Here is a 19,478-nt window from a genome sequence, read left to right as displayed (position 1 = left end):
GGAGTTGAAGAGCGGTTAAGGACTCAGTCTTGGGGGCGGCCCGGGGCCAGGTCCTGGGCTGAGGGTTGGAGGGGAAGGGACAGCCCTTCTTAATGCCACCCTTGCTGCCTGTTGCCTAGCACCACAGCAAATAGTGCTGCTGGTAGGCCCTGCCCTTGCTCCCTCGGCTCCCCTCTGACTGGCAATGGCTGTCAAATGACCAACCCCAGAGGCTTTGCCAACCTCCTCCCCTGGAATATTTTAGAGGTAAGTCAGAAAATGACCAGCTGCCTCCAAAACTCGACTTTTTCTCGTGCATACCTTACAAGGGTATATTTGGCTGCCCTGGGTGTTAATCTCCCACCCCCTTGCACTACACAGAGAGATATAAATATACGCCAAAGGCAGCACACTCAGAAACTTGGATTAAGGACCACATACTCGGGCCCCAGTGACACACAGAAGACACTCCACACAGCTGCTTATGAGCCCTCCCTCCCACACACTTCAGTCCCCAGTCTCCTGTAGGTACACAATCACACACACAACTATACACACGCCCCACAACACAGTCACAACAGCCAGCCACACAGACACTCCACAACCAGCACAATCACCACACACACAATCACTCCCCCATGATTATACAGTCACATATCCGCATGGGGTACATTCACACGGACAGGTACTCCACAGTCGTCAGAGTCACACGTTGACGCACCATCCCACAGCCTCCCCCTCCACAGAGCACACACATAACCACGTGGTGTTCACATAGCTGGCAGCGGGCACACAGATCACAACGCACAGCCCACAAGTGGTCCGCCCGCCCGCCCACCCCCCCTTTACTCAAGGCCTCTCTGATTAAACACATCCAGCCCCTCTGCTGGTTACAGTGAACAGCATTCTTCTGCGATTGAGTCAAAGACCTCCCCAGACAGAAGGGCTAAGTGGAAAAAAGGCTTCATAAGGGAGAATGTCCGAGGCCCAGGTCTGGGAAGCGGCCTGGCAGCTTCTCGCTTAGGGAGACAGCCTTCAGTGTTGCGTTTGATCCTGACAATTGTGGCCTAAGGACTTGGGGGAGGGGGCACGCCTTGGAGTGGGCAGAAGCAGGGCGGGTGGGGGGCGACAGGTGGAGCAAGCGGAGACCCCTGGAAACCTCGCAGCGTGAGGGCGCAAAGCGGTGTTAAATATGGACTGAACCTTAGAGGCTTAAACCCTCCCACGCAGTCCTCCCACCTCCCTTCCCCAGGCTCCGGACTGTCCCCAAACGTACGGGGTGTAGTGTTACCCCTCCTCCGCCAACCCTCGGCGACAGCTGCGGGGCACAGCACTCAGGCGAGGGGGCATCGCAGGGCGCCGGGCGGCGGCTGACACCCCCGAACTCCTGCGGGCGGCGGGCAGAGTGCGGGGTCCCTCGAGGTCCCCAACCCCACACCCTGCCCCCCTCCCGGGCCGGTCGGGCAGGGCAAGCGCTCTCCTGAGGCTGCGGAGCCACCTTCCTCCACTGCCCCCCCCCGCCCCGCCCAAACTGGGACCCTCGGAAGGGAAGGGTGGAGAGAAAGAAGGTTCGGGAAGACCTCAGGGGGACTGGTTTTGGAGACGCCGACCCCCTCCCATACCTCCCCCCACACCCTCCGCTGGTCGCGGGAGGGGCGGCCTCTCCCCGCCCCCGGGCCGCGCGGCCCTCTCCCTCCTCCCGCGGCGGGAGCCTGGGCCAAGTGGGCGCGCCCGGCCCGGGGCCGGCGGGATCCGGTGTCGGCTGCAGCTGGCAGTGCGGCGGACGGGCGCGGGCGGCCTGGGGGGCCAGCTATTAATACCGCGGCCGCCCAGCCCGGGTCGCGCAGCCATGGCCAGCCCCGAGCCCCGGCGCGGCGGGGACGGCGCCGCCGAGGCCGCGAGGTAGGAAAGGACCGTCCCGGGGCCGCGTCGCCGCCCCCTGGGGAAGGGGTGCTGGACGGATCCCCAGCCCCCGCGAGCGCCTTTCGCCGGGCGGGGGCGGGGGTCCAGCCTGGGTGGGGCACGGGGCGGAGCCACCCGCGAAGGGAGATCGGGGCGTCTCGTCCCGGCCTGGCACCTCCGGTTGTCTGGGACTTTTTATAATTACCCCTCCCCCTCCCACGGGCGGTGCGAGGATTAACCGCTTCACACTAGCGGGCACCAACCGTCAGATGCCATTCGGCCCCCAGTGGCCAAAGACGCTACCCGTTTTCTTTCGTTGCTCACCCCAAATGCAGCTGGAGATGGAGGCCTCCAGTTGCTGAATTTGCCGTGTGGAAGAGACTTCGTGCAAGGTTGGGCGGCTGCCAGCTTGGAGTTGAGCGTGTTCAAGCAGCCGGTTCTCTCTGGTCTGGGGCTTGGGGTGGTGTTGGAGGGGGCGGGGTTGGGGGGAGAGTCTACTGTCCCAGGCCAGCAAGAGGGCCTTGGTTGGCAGGGGCCCTGGAGGGGAGGCCCTCTCCAACATTCAACGGTCAGTTCCGCCACTGGTTAGCGGGGAAGGGACCTGTGGCTGAAGGATTTGGGGCGAGTAGGGAGCATTTCTGCCCCAGGTCAGCCTGTAGCCCTGGACTTCCTCTTGTACCAAGAGGTAGAGGTGCAAACACACACACACCTGACACCCCTCCCCTGTCACCCAGGGCACAAAGCTGAGCCTTGTTTTACATGTGCACTCACATGTACACACAGAGGGGTACACACAGAGTCACACACCAACTCACGCCTGCACAGTAACACAAACACTCCCAGTCACATCCCTGATGGGTTGGGAGCTGCTGGGGGACAGGGACAGGGACAAAGTGGCAGAGAGGGAGGCTGCTTGGAGCCCAAGGAAACCTGAGGTCAGGGGCCCCAGTTAAGCTGGCCCCCTTGCCCCTAGGCCTCCCATAATCTACTTTTCCCCAGCTCCTTAGAAAGAGACAGCAGTGTGAGGGCAGCACCTAGCAGAGGCCTGGCACTGTGGATGGGGTGACTGAGTGGTGTGTGGTAACAGCACTGCCTGCAAGTCAGGAGACCTGGAATCTACTTCCAGCTTTGCCACTCGACCTTGGGCAAGTTTCCTCCCTGGAGCTCAGTTGGTTGCTGTCTGCCTACCTTCTACAGAGCCCCACCCTGGGATACAGAGAGAATAACTGTACTTGTTGTTAGGAAATGGACTATCAGGGGAGACAGATACATGCTCTTCTGTAACACAAAGCACTTAGTTGAAAGATGAGCTGTCTACAAAGTGCCTTGAGAACACAAGAATGGGAGTTGTCTGGGAAATGCTTAACAGAGGAGGTGGAGTTTGAGCAGGGTTTGAAGGATGAGCAGAAATTTAAGTAAATAGATATAAATATATTTTGAACGCTAGGGCCGAGCTCTATTATACCTGCCGTAGTTGTTTTACCTCTTTCAGATCTTATGCCTGTTCTAAGACGAGAGTGGTAAAAAGGAGCTCCGGCTCTGGAGCCAGACTGCCGGCCTTCGCCAGGCTCTACCAAGTACGAGTTGTAGAACTTTGAGTGAGTTCTTTACTCTGTGCTTTGGTTTCCTAATCTATAAAGTGGGGATAATGGATGAGCATCCTATAAATGAGTATTTATGGGAAACGCTTAGAATACTTCCTTGAACACAATTACGTTATTCCAGGGTGGAGTACTCAGCTGGAGCATGATGTGAGGGCCGTCTGCTGGCAAAGCAGGGACTCTCTTGAGGATCCGGGTGGGTCTGGCTAGCTGAGCAGGTGCATCCTTCCTGGCATTAGGAACTCTACTTTTCCAGGTAGTGTAGGACTGTTCTCTAGTCAGATGGTATACAATGAACTGTATTTTCTCAGCTGGACCCTTTAGACATTGTGGGATAGGAGTAGGAGGTTTAAAGTTAACGCATGTTACGGGTTGTCAAGCATTGGGTGGGCTATGGGTAGTAATGTGAGATGAGGCTGAAGAGGTATGTTGAGGTCACATCTTTAAGGGCCTTAAATCTATGCTAAGCAGTTGGCTATATATGGTGAAGTGGAGCAAGATGGTTTGCTTTATATTATAGCAAGCTGCAACACTGTCAAGTATAGACTGGGATGAGAAGGAAGAAGGCTTATGGGAAGGCTGGTATGAAAGTGCGGGTGAGGGATGATGACTCGGACGAGGGTCCTGGCAGTGGGGTGAAGAGGGAGATAGAGACTGGAGACTTTCTGAGATAGAAACGTCAGTTCTTAGTGAGTTGGCTGTTTAAAGACCACTTGTCTATCAACAGAGGGATGGATAAAGAAGATGTGGTACATATATATGATGGAATATTACTCAGCCATAAAAAAGAATGAAATAATGCCATTTGCAGCAATATGGATGGACCTAGAGACTGTCATACTGAGTGCAGTTAAGTCAGACAGAGAAAGACAAATATCATATAATATCACTTATATGTGGAATCTAAAAAAAAAAAAAAAAGGTACAGGGACTTCCCTGGTGGTCCAGTGGGTAAGACTGCACGCTCGCAATGCAGGGGACCTGGGTTTGATCCCTGGTCAGGGAACTAGATCCCACATACATGCTGCAACTAAGAAATCTGCATGCCGCAACTAAAGATCCCACATTGCTGCAGCTAAGACCCAGCACAGCCAAAATAAATAATAAGAAGAAGTAAATAAATATTTTAAACAATGGTACAAATGAACTTATTTACAAAACAGAAATAGAGTCACAGATGTAAAACACAAACTTATGGTTACCAGGGGGGAAAGGGGAGGAAGAGATAAATTGGGAGATTGGGATTGACATATACACAGTACTATATATACAATAGATAACTAATGAGGACCTACTGCACAGCACAGGGAACTCTACTCAATACTCTGTAATGACCTATACGGGAAAAGAATCTGAAAAATTAGAGTGGATACATGTATATGTATAACTGATTCACTTTGCTGTACAACAGAAACTAACACAACATTGTAAATCAACTGTACTCCAATTAAAAAACAAAAAAAATACTGCTTGTCTCGTCAGCCTGGTGTATGGTGATATATTTCTCTGAGCTGGAAAATACAGGTGTAACAAGCTCAGGGAGAAGGATAATTTGGTGGCAGTTGAGTTTGAGGTGCCAAGTAACATCAGATGAAGATATCTAAAAAAACACTCCAGGGCTTCCCTGGTGGCGCAGTGGTTAAGAATCCGCCTGCCAATGCAGGGGACACAGGTTCGAGCCCTGGTCCGGGAAGATCCCACATGCCGCGGAGCAACTAAGTCTGTGCGCCACAACTACTGAGCCTGTGCTCTAGAGCCTGCGAGCCACAACTACTGAAGCCTGCACACCTAGAGCCCGTGCTCCGCAACAAGAGAAGCCACCGCAATGAGAAGCCCATGCACCGCAACGAAGAGTAGCCCACACTCGCCGCAACTAGAGAAAGCCCGCGCCCAGCAACAAAGACCCAACTCAGCCAAAAATAAATAAATAAATGCATTTATAAAAAACAAAAAAAGCACTCTATCTCTGGTAAAGTGAAGTGAATGGACTAGGTGATTGTTGAGTTGTCATTAAGTTTTAGGTTTTGGTGCAGGTGCTGGGGTTGAATGAGGCCAGTGATGTTTGGGGCCTGGTGAAGACACACTTTTGTGGTTTCCAGAGGGCCATCAGGAGATACAAAAGGGAAGCCAGAGATTCCTGGGGTGTAGAGAGGAGGACTGAGAACACGATTTAGAATAAAAATAATCTTTATTGGGAACTTGGAGCTGAGAAATAGAGCTGAAAACCTGGACACAAGTAAGCCTTTGCAAGATAAATCAAATTCTTTGATATGTGAGGCTTTTCATTTATACTTTATATCTTAAAAAAGAAAAGTTTATTGAAAGCTACACTCAAATTTAGTCTGTTTTATAAGTGGTGCACTCTGAGTATCTGAGTTTCCTTGAGCAAATTACTTAATCTCTTTGACCTCCATTTCCTGATCTGTAAAATGGGAATAATAAACGTAACCACCTCATAGAATTGTTATGAGGATTAAATGAATTGATATATGTAAAACATTTAGAACAGGGCCTGGTATATATAAGACCTTTAAAAGTATAATTTATTATTATTTCCATGGTATTTTATATTTTCAAAGAATTGCTCAGAGATCCAAGGTAGGTAAGATGCATTTGAAACAGGAAAGACCAAAGCCACTTGAGGGCCAAAGCAGCAGGAGAGCATTCCTCAACAGGAACTGAGTAAGCTAGCAGGCAACGGGCAGCTGGGTTAAGGGGCTCATCTGTTAGAATCGCAGAATCTGAATTCAAGAGCATTGACAGGCTAGAAGGATGGGCCAATTCCAACAAGATGAAGTTTTATAGGAACAAGAGATGTGGTTTAAAAGCACTTGGTGTGAAAAAGTCTTCAGGATTTTAGTCAAACTCAGCATTTATCAAGAATATGATGGAGCTGCCCTATATGCTAAGGGCATCTTGACTGCAACAATAGGAGTATAGTGTCCAGAGAATCACTGCTCAGAGTACACCTAGGTATTGCTTCCTATACCCATCCGCAAGGGATAGCGAGCCTGTCAACTTAGAGCCTGTCAGAAAGAAGTGACCCAAATGAGGAGGGTACTGGAAACCCTGGCATGCATGGAATAATTGAAGGATAAATCAGTTCTCTTTAAATGTTCAAAGAACTTACATGGAAGAGAAATTAGATTTGTCTGATTCTAGAAAGAAGAATCAAACCCAGGGAAAAATTGCAGGGAAGGTTTTACCTCAACACTAGAATTTTCTTATGATGGTGGAACATATAGTAGCTCAGGTGTGAGTTTCCAGTCCTTGAAGGTATGTAAGCAGAGACTCGACACTGACATGATGGGGATGGTGTCAGATCTAAGCAATGGGCTGTGTCGGGGTGGATCGATGGAGGGAAGGGGCAGACGTGTGCTCTCTGAGATGTGAGAATTTGATATAAATTAGGCCTGTGTCCTACTGGCTCCAGTCACAAACCATCCCAGGACTGTGGCTGCCCTCTCACCTTGTCATTTCTTTTGCAGGAACACAAGAGCAGAGGCCACTTCTCTTCAAGAGGAGAACTCTGAATCCCCGTATGAGGTGGGGACCTGGAACCCAGAAGTTACTCTGTCTTTGGAAGGGACCTTGAACTTAGAGGATATTCTCTACCCAGGGGACACAGGTGACTTAGATGTGGCTATGTATGTGGAAGAGACCGAGAAGCCTGAGGAGACGCTGCATATTGAGGAGACCAGGACGCCTGATGAGGCCCTGTATGTGGAGGAGCCAGGAAAGCCAGAGGAGATGCTGTATGTGGAAGAGCCCGTGAAGCCGGTGAAGACTACAAGCCCAGAGCAGATGGTTTATAGGGGAGAGACAGTCCCGAGCGAGGAGAAACCTAACCCCGAGGAGAGCCTCAGAGCTGGGCCGAGTCCCAGCACAGAGGGGAGCCTGAGCACAGAGGACCTGGAATTGCTGGAGGGGCGTTTCCAGCAGTGTGTCCAAGCCGTGGCCCAGCTGGAAGAGGAGAGGGATCAGCTCATCCATGAGCTTGTGTTGCTCCGGGAACCAGCCCTGCAGGAGGTACAACGGGTCCACCACGACATCCTGGCTGCCTACAAACTGCACGCCCAGGCAGAGCTGGCGAGGGATGGGCTGAGGGAGGAGATCCGGCTGGTCAAGCAGAAGCTGTTCAAGGTGACAAAGGAATGTGTGTCCTACCAATATCAGCTGGAGTGCCGCCGGCAGGACGTGGCCCAGTTTACCGAGTTCCGGGAAGTGCTGACCGCCCGGGCAGCCCAGCTCTCGGAGGAATTAGCCCAGCTTCGGGATGCCTATCAGAAGCAAAAGGAGCAGTTACGGCAACAGCTAGAAGCACCTCCAAGCCAGAGGGATGGGCACTTTCTCCAGGAGAGCCGGCAGCTCTCTGCCCAGTTCGAGAACCTCATGGCAGAGAGCCGCCAGGGCCTGGAGCAGGAGTATGAGCCTCAGCTGCTGCGGCTCCTAGAGAGGAAAGAATCTGCGGCCAAAGCTCTGCAGAAAACCCAGGCCGAGATCCAGGAGATGAAGGAGGCTCTGCGACCCCTGCAAGCAGAGGCCCTTCAGCTCCAGCTGCAAAACAGGAATCTGGAGGACCAGACCACCCTCGTGAGGCAAAAACGAGACGAGGAGGTGCAGCAGTACAGGGTAGGCCCACTTGGCATGAAAGGAAGTGCAGTCTTTTAGCCTGGGGAGGAAAAGGGGATCGGGGCCAAATGTCTTTGGGCTGAAGGATACTAGCATATGTAGGAAGAACCGTTTGTTCCTTGGGCCATTCACTCACTTCTTTACGCCATTTTCCATTTCATTCATTCAGGCCTGTGCTAGGGCTGAAAGTTATCTTGCACTCTTAATTTACACAGCACTTTTACACCAAATATCTCACTTGATCTTCATTAATCCTCCAAGTCAACTATTATCATTTTTCATAGATGAGGAAACTGAGGCCCAGTGAGTTGGAGTAATTTGAACTCTAGTCTGCCCACCCCCAAATATTTCAGTGCTCTTTTCACGGCACAAGTTTCCAATTCTAAGTGAATCACACTTGGGTTTATATAGAGCAGGAGGGAATGAGGCTAGGTAGTATTCATTCTCTCCCCTCTCCCATATTCACCCTCAAGTCCCACCTATCTGATCTCTGCCTTGAAGCTTTTCCAGTCTTAAAAAACTGGGATGAAATCTATAAATCTCAATTCCTCGTTTTCCTTTTTTGTGCATTTGTCACCATTTCCCTTGTATTCAAGCTATTTCTGATCGTGAGCCAGTTCTAATCCCTTTTAGAACGGAGTGGGAGACGAACACTAAGTGCATAAACAAGTCTCTCTCCCCCACAGACTGTGAGCTTTCAGAAGGTAGGGAGTATGTTTTACTTATCTCTGCCACCAGGCTCAGAGTATGCATCAGTTAAGCGCTGACTTAAGAGCTGCTGGGTACCATGAGAAGACCACAGTGTTGTGCTTTTCAGAGCAGTACTTTTGTCTTTTGGAAACCCCCCCTTTTTAAATTTTTTTATTTATTTATTTTTTTTGTGGTACGCGGGCCTCTCACTGTTGTGGCCTCTCCCATTGTGGAGCACAGGCTCCGGACGGGCAGGCTCAGTGGCCATGGCTTACAGGCCCAGCCGCTCCGCGGCATATGGGATCTTCCCAGACCGGGACACAAACCCGTGTCCCTTGCATCAGCAGGCGGACTCTCAACCACTGCGCCACCAGGGAAGCCCTGGAACCCCCCTTTTTTGGATGAACTTAATCTTACGCCCTGCCAGAGATTTTAACGTATCCTTAAGAGAACATGTCCTCTGTTGAAAATGGCTGCATTTACTTCAGTGAAGATTTTGTCAAGCTTTCTGTAGTTGTATTATGAAAACGGTGGGGTTTTTTGGTAATAATATTGAATGTTTTCAAACTATACATATATGCATTCCCCTCACTCACCCAACACTGCCCGCCGCCTTCACCGCACTGCTGTTTTACTGGGTCACAATCTAGTGAAAGGGCGCTAATTATCTTTGCATAAACAAATACTAACCTTAACAGCTTACACTCAATCAAATGTTACATGAATAATTGTGACCCAGGGTAGGAAGTAACGTGATTTAAGAGAGGTACAAATAAGAATGCTATGGGATAATAGCCGTGGATTAAATCAGAGAACCCATAATGGAAGACAATGTTACTTGAGCTAAGTGTTGAAGCATAGGTAAGATCTAGAGCAGTGCTGTCCAACACAAATAGAATGCAAGCCACATATATAATTTGAAATTTTCTAATAACCACATAAAAAGAGAAATAGGTGAAGGTAATTTTAATATATTTTATTCAATCTAATAGATCTAAAATATAATTTGTAACTTGGCTGCATGTGAAAGGTGAAAAACTGAGAGGTGAGTTGAACCTGTAAAGGTAAATCGGGGCAGATCACATTGGATTTTGAAATCCAAACTAGGGAGTTTGGACTTTATTCAGTGGTCAGTTGCATCCATAAAGGTTTTTATTTTTAAGAGCTTCTTTTTATTTTATTTATTTTTTATTTATTTATTTATTTAAAATTTATTTTTGGCTGTGTTGGGCTTTCTCTAGTTGTGTTGAGCAGGGGCTACTCTTTGTTGTGGTGTGCAGGCTTCTCATCGTGGTGGCTTCTCTTGTTGCAGAGCGTGGGCTCTAGGCGCACAGGCTTCAGTAGTTGTGGCACATGGGCTCAGTAGTTGTGGCACAAGGGCTTAGTTGCTCCGCCGCATGTGGGATCTTCCCGGACCAGGGCTTGAACCCGTGTCCCCTGCATTGGCAGGCGGATTCTTAACCACTGCACCACCAGGGAAGTCCCCATAAAGGTATTTAATCAAGAGATTAACATGATCATTGCTCTCCTTTTAGAAACAGTATTGGTGGCAGTGTGTAAAATGGGCTAGAGACCCAAAGGCAAGGAGACTACTATTGGTAAAAGGAAACAATGGTAGCAGGAATAAAAGGAAGGGGAAGGATACAAGAACAAATGTAGAATAAACTTGGCTACAGAATGAGGGGCAGAGAGGTGAGAAGTCAAAGAGGATGCTTAGATTTCAGGCAAGACTAACTAGGATGGTGGTGCTCTAAGTAAGGAATCCTCAGGATTAGAATTTTCTGACATAGTACTAGAGTGATTCCCCCAGTGATTTTCGTCACTGTACTGGATTTGTTTCAGATTTGATGATCTGTGCACCTTTCCAAAGATCATTCTATAGAAAACAATCTTGATGGGTGTCTCCTATCGCCATACCATAATTAAAGTAGGAATAAAGGTATGAAAGAGCTAATTCTTCTCTTTCTTTTCTTTTTTTAAAAATTTATTTGTTTTATTTATTTATTTTTGGCTGCATTGGGTCTTCGTTGCTGTGCACAGGCTTCCTCTAGTTGCGGCGAGCACAGGCTACTCTTCGTTGCGGTGCGTGGACTTCTCACTGAAGTGGCTTCTCTTGTTGTGGAGCATGGGCTCTACACACGTGGGCTTCAGTAGTTGTGGCTCGCGGGCTCTAGAGCGCAGGCTCAGTAGTTGTGGCGCACAGGCTTAGTTGCTCTGCGGCATGTAGGACCTTCCTGGACCAGGGCTCGAACCCGTATCCCCTGCATTGGCAGGAGGATTCTTAACCACTGCGCCACCAGGGAAGTCCCAATTCTTCTTTCTGAAATGGCTTCTTCCTAAACTGTTTGCCAAAGGCCATGTACGACATCTGATTACTTTTCAAGGGTACGCTTCACTCTTATGACTATAAACTTTGCCTCTTTCATCACCATCATCCATTCATTTGACAAATATTTTCTAAGTGCCTATTTTCTATGTGCCAGGCAATGAGCTATGTGCTGGCAAGGGATGAGACGTTGTGGTGTAGGGTGGAGGTGGGGGGCAGCCCCTGTCCTCAAAAAGTTTATAGTCCAATTAAAATATAATAATAATAATAATAAATAAAATGAACAAAAAATACAAAAAGTAAAAATTAAACAGGAAAAGAAAAGAAGAAACAAAAGTTTATAGTCCAGGAAGGATGCCAGATAAAATTTCATAAAATCTAATATACTTGATTGTAAGATGCATCCTGATCCAAGTAAGATGTTAAAGTGTGAGTTTTAGAATCAATGAAATAATTAATATGCTTCAGTGTGATAGACAATGTAATAGTTGTAGGAATAAAGCATTGTACTGAAGCAGGTATAATTACACCTGGGGAGATAAGGGGGAAATTTCATTAGAGGATTAACAATAGCTAGCACATACATGAAGTTCTTTACATGTAATAATTCATTTAATTCTTACATCTGAGATAGGTATAACTGCTGTCACCATTTGAAAAACAAGAAAACAGGTGAGTCAGAGAAGTCATCTGTCCAGGGTTACACAGCTAGGAAGTGATGAAGGAAGGATGTAACCCTGTGCCATCTAGTTCAAGTCCACACTCAACTACTACAGGGTGTTTGAGCTGAGCCTTAAAGAATGAATTCACTGTGTAGACAAGGGAAGGGTATTCTAGGCAGAGGGAACAGCTTATACAAAAGCATGAAAACACAGACGTTGTTATGGGAAGTGAGAAGCTCAGTGTGGCTGGATCATAAGGAATGTGAGAAGTAGAGAGATGAGGCTGGAGAGGTAGATTGGGACCAGATTGCAAAGGGCTTTATGTATTTTTTTTTTTTTTTTTGCGGTACGCAGGCCTGTCGTTGTGGCCTCTCCCGTTGCGGAGCACAGGCTCTGGACGCGCAGGCTCAGCGGCCATGGCTCACGGGCCCAGCCACTCCGCGGCATGTGGGATCTTCCCGGACCGGGGTACAAACCCACATCCCCTGCATTGGCAGGCCTACTCTCAACCACTGCGCCACCAGGGAAGCCCGGCTTTATGTATTCTTTAGGTCAGTGGTTTTCCTAAAAAGGTTTTCTTCAAAGCCACAGACCCTTTCCCCAAAACAATTTTTTTTTTTTTTTTTTTTTTTCTTGCGTTATGCGGGCCTCTCACTGTTGTGGCCTCTCCCATTTGCGGAGCACAGGCTCCGGACGCGCAGGCCCAGCGGCCACGGCTCACGGGCCCAGCCGCTCCGCGGCATGTGGGATCCTCCCGAAACGGGGCACGAACCCGCGTCTCCTGCAACGGCAGGCGGACTCTCAAGCACTGCGCCACCAGGGAAGCCCCCCAAAACAATTTTATATGGAATGCCAACATGTAAAACAAGTAAAAGTAGAGCTACTTTCTAACTAAAGAGTGACAAGGTCACTCCAGCATGGCTTCCTCCTGTGGTTTCCTGGAAAACAGTTTAAAGACCATTTAAGAGCCTATCTATTATCTATCTATCTATCTATTATCTACCTATCATCTATCTATCTTTCATCTATTTATCTATCATCTATCATTTGTCTACCTATCTTCTATCTATCATCTATCTATCAATCTATCATCTGTCATCTATCATCTGTCTTTCATCTGTCATCTATTTACCTATCATCTATCATTTGTTTACCTATCATCTATCTATCGTCTATCATCTATCATCTATCTTTCATCTACCATCTATCTATCGTCTACCTATCATCTATCTATTAACTATCATCTATCATGTATTATCTATCATCTATCAATCATCTATCTATCTATCATCTATGTCTACTTTTATATCTATCTATATGAAGGCAATAAAGCAATTAAGAGTATGAGTTGTCAGTGGCAAATCCTGGCTCTACCACTTACTAACTGGGAAACTTTGGACAAATGACTTAACCTCTGTGGTTCAGCTTCCTCACATGTAAAATGGGATTAATAGGGCTGTTGCAAGGAATGAACTAGTTAATATCTGTAAAGTGCCGCTAATGGTGCCTGCCACGTAGTTAACGTACTCTAAGCGGCAGTGTGGAGGGTAGATTGAAAGAGCCTGGAAACACCACTTAGAGGAGAGATGAGAGATGTGAAGTTAAGTGGGTAGCGTTTGGTGACTGGCTGCAGTGGGCAGGGTGAGGAATTTGCTGAGGATGATCTCAAAGTTTTTAGCTTGAAATTGGTAGACTTCTAATGCCGAAAGATGGAATATGCTTACTATCTGCATGCTTCACCTCAATACGCATTATGTGTAGGGTGCCGGACATACTAAGAACCAGGAACCTACAATCTGGTTGGGAGTTAGACATGAATAAAAAAAAAAAATTTCAATATAAGGGAAAAGATGCTATCTAGGTGACAGAAATGGCAGGAGTAAAGGCACAGAAATCTCACTTGGTCAGACTAGAGCAGCACTCTCCAACAGAAGTATCATGCAAGCCACAGATGTCATTTAAAAATTTCTAGGGGAACTTCCCTAGCGGTCCAGTGGTTAAGCCTCTGCGTTTCCAATGCAGGGGGCGTGGGTTCAATCTCTGGCTGAGGAACTAAGATCCCACATGCCACACAGTGTGGCCAAAAAAAGAAAAAAAAATTCTAGTAGCCACATTAAAAAAAATGTAAGAAACAGGTGAAAATAATACATTTAACCCAGCATAGCAAAAATATTACCACTATAATATGTAATCAACATTAAAATGTGATATACACACACACACACACACACACACACACACACACACACACACACACATATATATATACTTGGTGTCAAGTCTTAGAAATCTGCTATGTATCTTACACTCACAGCACATCGCAGTTCAGACTAGCCATATTTCAAGTACTCAATAGCCACATGTGGCTAGTGACTTCCATACTGGACAGTGCAGACTACAGGAATAATGGAGGTTCTAGTTAGAGGTAAGGGTCCAACTAGCAGGAGTCTGAATGCCAGACTAAAGAAAATGGAAAGCCTATGAAAGATTGAGATGATAAAGCAGGTTTTGTTTTGTTGTTTGTTTTTAGTTTTTTTTTTTGGTCACGCCGTGCGGCATGTGGGATCTTAGTTCCCCGACCAGGGATCGAACCCATGCCCCCTGCAGTGGAAGCGTGGAGTCTTAACCCCTGGACCGCCAGGGAAGTCCCAATAACGCAGTTTTTAAAAAGTTAACCCAGTGGTGCTACACAGGATTAAGAATGGAGATTGTCCTTAATTTCTGTCACTGTACAATACTTCCTTCATTCTGTGACAGTTTCTCCCTGTCAAGAGCTTATCAGTGATAGTGCAGACAGCCTTCACAAGCAGGTCTTTTGTATATCCAGCAAACAACAGGTTTGCTAGATGGTGAGGCTTGGGAAACTGGGGCACAGAGGTATGCAGATGCTTTCCTTTAGATAACATGCTCTTAGATCATAAGGCTACATCTCTGTGTGGTATCAAAGCATGGCTAGGCACTAAGAAAAAGACCTTTGACAATGTTGATGAAAGTTGAGATTCAGCCAGAGTATCAAAACACTGCAGATTGACATGCCACAAGTATATCAGGGGTGACTCAGTGAACAAATTATTTAGATCCTTCTAATGACAGTATGCACCTAAACTGGATTCCTTCAAAATCTGAGGTAGTCATTGCTCCTTAAAAATGTGCCTTCCAATTTCAATGCTCCCTTCCCTTCCCAGCTACCCCATGCTTCCTGAGGATCCACGTCAGCTAGCAACCAAGGCACAGACTGATTTGCTGACATCTTCATTCCTCAGGCATTAATCCTAGGCAGAGACAATTTACGGAATGCATCCTGCCTGGTTTTGGCAGAATGGGAAATAGTTATCTGAAGACCCCTGAGGGCCTCCAGGGAATAGCACCTTCATCTTCCAACTTTAGAACGAATTGTCCTGATGTAATAAGCAAAGGATATAGGAAATTAACAACTCTGATACCCTCACTAATAAAGCATCTATCTGCATGCCATGTTGTGGTAAGTACTAAGTAAAGATATCTCTGACTTCAAGGAGATTCAAATATAATATTCAAGAATAATTGCTTACACAAAGACTTGGTTTCTTTCAACTTAAATTGCTGAAGTTGTTGGGCATTATAAAAACTGATTATTAACGGAAACAAACTTGTACATAGAGCAAAGGGTCTATAAAATTCTTAGTTCACCACTAGATAACCAAAATCCTCCCCGACACTTTATTTTTGGCTGCGTTGGGTCTTTGTTGCTGTGCGTGGGCTTTCTCTAGTTGCGGAGAGTGGGGGCTACTCTTCATTGCGGTGCGCAGGCTTATTGTGGTGGCTTCTCTTGTTGCGGAGCAGGGCTCTAGGCGTGCAGGCTCAGTAGTTGTGGCACACGGGCTCAGTAGTTGTGGCACACGGGCTCAGTAGTTGTGGCTCCCGGGCTCTAGAGCGCAGGCTCAGTAGTTGTGGTGCACAGGCTTAGTTGCTCCGTGGCAAGTGGGATCTTCCCGGACCAGGGCAGGCAAATTCTCAACCACTGCGCCACCAGGGAAGCCCCCGACACTTCTTAAAATTGGGAAACAAAAAAGTCCCTCTGAAAATCTGTCCAACCTTTCCAGGATTTTAAGATGTAAGCTGTGGTTAACAGACAAGGCTCCTTTCAGAACAGTATCACTGTCAAAAACAGTATCACTGTCAAAACACAAATTCTCTGAATCTGTTTCTCAACCTCAACACTGCTATGGAGATTAAACAATGTGTAAGGAAATATACTATTATGGACAATGTCAGGTTTTTGTTGTTTGGCGCATTAGAAATGTTCTTGGCCCTCATGCAGGAACAGCTGGAGGAAATGGAAGAACAACAGAGGCAGCTAAGAAGCGGGGTGCAACTCCAGCAACAGAGGAACAAAGAGATGGAGCAGCTAAAGATCAGCCTTGCTGAAGAGCTCTCAACGTACAAGTCAGTTTTTGCTGCTACCCAAATCTCAACTAACACTGGCTGAGGGAATGGTGGGGAGGGCAGATGTTGCTCAGGGGAAATTTCTCTTGACAGTGAAAAGCAAAAAAAAAAAAAAAAAAAAGAAAAATGGGGGAAAATTTTCAAATTATGCTCATCCATGAACAGATGGAAAATGGCTTTTTTTTTAAACGGCTATGCTACCCAAGAGCCTGGAACAGGCTAATGCTCCCACTTCTGAGGCAGGTGGAATCCAGACACAGCCGCAAGGTGATCCTTGTAGGTTACAAGAGCAGTGTCTGCATTGTTGCTGCTTTCCTAACAAGACTAGTGCCTTAAAAAAAGATTGTGTGTCTAATGACAAGTAAGTCATTTAGGGATAACACATACTTCCAGGTTGCCTGGTTCAAGCATTCAGGCTTCATTTGGAATGTTTTGATTTCTAGTAGGACTTAAAATATGTCCTGATTATCATCAGGAAATCCAGAACAGGATAAAACATCTAGGCTCTGTGCATTCTTACTTTCCTCACCCTACGTGACCCCATCTGCTATTCATAAAGTTTCCTTAGAATAGCAGAGAAGGCAGTTAGAGTACCTAATTCAGACTATGACTAAGGAGGCCAAGAAGGCTAAATTAATCTGTTAACAGTCATTTACAAAGCTGAAGAGGGTGTGGTTTGTAGACTGAAGGACATGATTATTGCTTAATTTGTGAAAAAAGCAACACACCTATCCATTAAGTTCTTTACATACCAATATGTGCTCACATTCTTTATAAAGTGCTAGATTCTCTTGGATAAAGAAACTAAGGATTAAAAAAGATCAAGTTGGATACTAGATATCCATAAATTTTTATTAATTTCCTAGTTAATCCTACATTTTGGATACAAATTCACAAATAACTATTATTACTGATGCTTTTCCTAAATTACTAGGATTTTTTTTTTTCTTTGGCCAGCCTGCGTGGCTTGCAGGAGTTCCCCGATCAGGGATTGAACCTTGGGCCACAGCAGCGAAAGCGCTGAATCCTAACCACTAGAACATCAGGGAACTCCCAAACTAGGATTTTCTTTACCATGTTTCATCCAGGAATAACTGACTATGCCCATTGTTTGGGAGATTACTAGAACCTTGTAACTGAAGAAAATGATCTGCTAAACACCTTTGTGTGGATAAGATGAAAAGTACATGGAAAAGACAATGATTAATCCAAAGAATCGAAATTACAGAATTTCAGGCCTTGTAATACCTGTGTGTAAAGTTAAGTGGGCAGAAAAACTTTTTAGCTAGCCCCTCCCAAAGTCATTCTTGATTAGATGCAAAACACACTCTAGCAATCTCTCCTTAATATGGCCTGCATTAAGCTTCAGAAATTCATTATTAAAAACTTTATACTGGGAATTCCCTGGTGGTCCAGTGGTTAGGACTCAGCACTTTCACTGCTGTGGGCACAGGTTCAATCCCTGGTCAGGGAACTAAGATCCCGCAAGCCATGCAGCGCACCCAAAAAAACCAAAAAAAACAAACAAAAAAACCCCAGAAAAACTTTATACTGTATTATTTCAAGTTGCAGAAAGTTTAAACTTATCCTTTTTTCTCTCAACCTTACAGGGGCTGTTTAGAAACATATGGCCGAATCTGTAACCAAGAAACAACAAAAAAAACTTCTTAGCAAAGGATCACTAAGTACCCTTTGGACATACTTTTTTCTAAACAGAGAAGGGAGTGCCAGGGATTTGGCAAGCAGTTCACTCTGGGAAAATTACAAATACTGGCTGACCTGTTTAAAAAGATTCTAGGGCTGGCTGGAGGCAGAATACTATCAGTCAACTCTTAGCTGGATTCTATTTCATAGGTTGCTGGTACTGATTTCAATGCACTGAGAAATGGAAAAATAAGTCTCCTGTCACCCATCAGCAACCCTCCACACGCACAAAGTAAAGGAATAATGTATGGACACACCTTGCTGTATTGTGAAGAATGTATCTTACCTTCTGTTGAACCAAAGCAGAAAGTTTTTCAGGAACACAGGTGGAGTCAAAAAGGCAGACTATTTTCCTTATATTCAAGTTGACCCCTGAACAACGTGGCGGTTAATCTGCATATAACTTAGTTGGCCCTCGGTATCCGAGGTTCCTCCACATCCATGGACTCAACCAACCACTGCAGGTATAGTACTGTGGTATTTGCTATTGAAAAGTATGTTGTAAGTGGACCTGTGCAGTTCAAACCCACGTTGTTCAAGGGTCAGCTGTACATGGGTTTACAATTTGAATTCTTTTGTGCCATGAATGTTAGACTTTAATTGAATCCCTTTACAAAGTTTACTTTTCTTTAAGCCTGTGCTGATTCATGTAGATTTACTCTTGTGTCATGGTAATTTTCACAATACTCTAAAAGAACTACTGGGCTTCCCTGGTGGCGCAGTAGTTGAGAGTCTGCCTGCCGATGCAGGGGGACGCAGGTTCGTGCCCCGGTCCAGGAAGATCCCACATGCTGCGGAGCGGCTGGGCCCGTGAGCCATGGCCGCTGAGCCTGCGCATCCGGAGCCTGTGCTCCGCAGTGGGAGAGGCCACAACAGTGAGAGGCCCGCGTACTGCAAAAAAACCCCCACTGACTTAGAAAAAAGAACCAATCCAGATTTCCCCAAAGATGATTTTGATTTTTCACCTCATGAAAATGATTCTGGGTCAGAGTGATCTACTCCATTAAATTGGGTGATTGAAGAACCCGGCATTTTACCTGGTTATGGCACTTGGCTTTCAAGAGCCTATTTTTCTAACCTCTAAGTACAGGCCCCAGTGAAAAATATACTGGGGAGATTCAACCTCTCTATGAGAAAAGGTCAAACACCTTTTCCGAATTCAAATTTTGCCTTAAATTCTCTCTGCCACATTGCCTCTGACATTCTTTTTTCTTTTTTTTTTTTTTGCGGTACACAGGCTTCTCACTGTTGTGGCCTCTCCCGTTGCGGAGCACAGGCTCCGGACGCGCAGGCTCAGCGGCCGTGGCTCACGGACCCAGCTGGTCCGCGGCATGTGGGATCTTCCCAGACCGGGGCACGAACCCGTGTCCCCTGCATCGGCAGGCAGACTCCCAACCACTGCGCCACCAGGGAAGCCCAGCCCCTGACATTCTTGAATGTTCATGTAGTTCTCCAGAGATAGACTTCAAAAAGACGTTATTTTATCAAAGACTAATCTGTGCACCTCTGATTCAGCATTTTATGTCTTTCACTTCCCCTGGGAAGGAGTAAAGCTCT

At 46.6% G+C, this 19,478-nt stretch overlaps 1 protein-coding gene, 1 non-coding gene and 1 pseudogene across 2 annotated transcripts; 2 read left to right on the top strand and 1 right to left on the bottom strand.

Moving 5' to 3' along the window:
- Positions 1-1,830, bottom strand: part of LOC103079271 (60S ribosomal protein L6-like) — a 6,238-nt pseudogene extending 4,408 nt beyond the window's left edge.
- SYNC (syncoilin, intermediate filament protein) lies at positions 1,829-17,902 on the top strand. Its single transcript, XM_007468688.1, is given in 5 exon segments — positions 1,829-1,881; positions 6,971-8,114; positions 16,093-16,217; positions 17,828-17,873; positions 17,876-17,902. Coding segments are annotated over 5 exon segments (1,395 nt in total).
- TRNAE-UUC (transfer RNA glutamic acid (anticodon UUC)) lies at positions 17,619-17,691 on the top strand. Its single transcript has one exon. It is a non-coding gene; the product is annotated as a tRNA-Glu (tRNA).
- Positions 17,903-19,478: the final 1,576 nt, after the last annotated feature.

Source organism: Lipotes vexillifer, unplaced genomic scaffold (assembly GCF_000442215.2).
Source record: "Lipotes vexillifer unplaced genomic scaffold, Lipotes_vexillifer_v1.1 scaffold1261, whole genome shotgun sequence".
NCBI lineage: Eukaryota > Metazoa > Chordata > Mammalia > Artiodactyla > Lipotidae > Lipotes > Lipotes vexillifer.
This window is presented reverse-complemented; position numbering and strand designations above follow the sequence as displayed.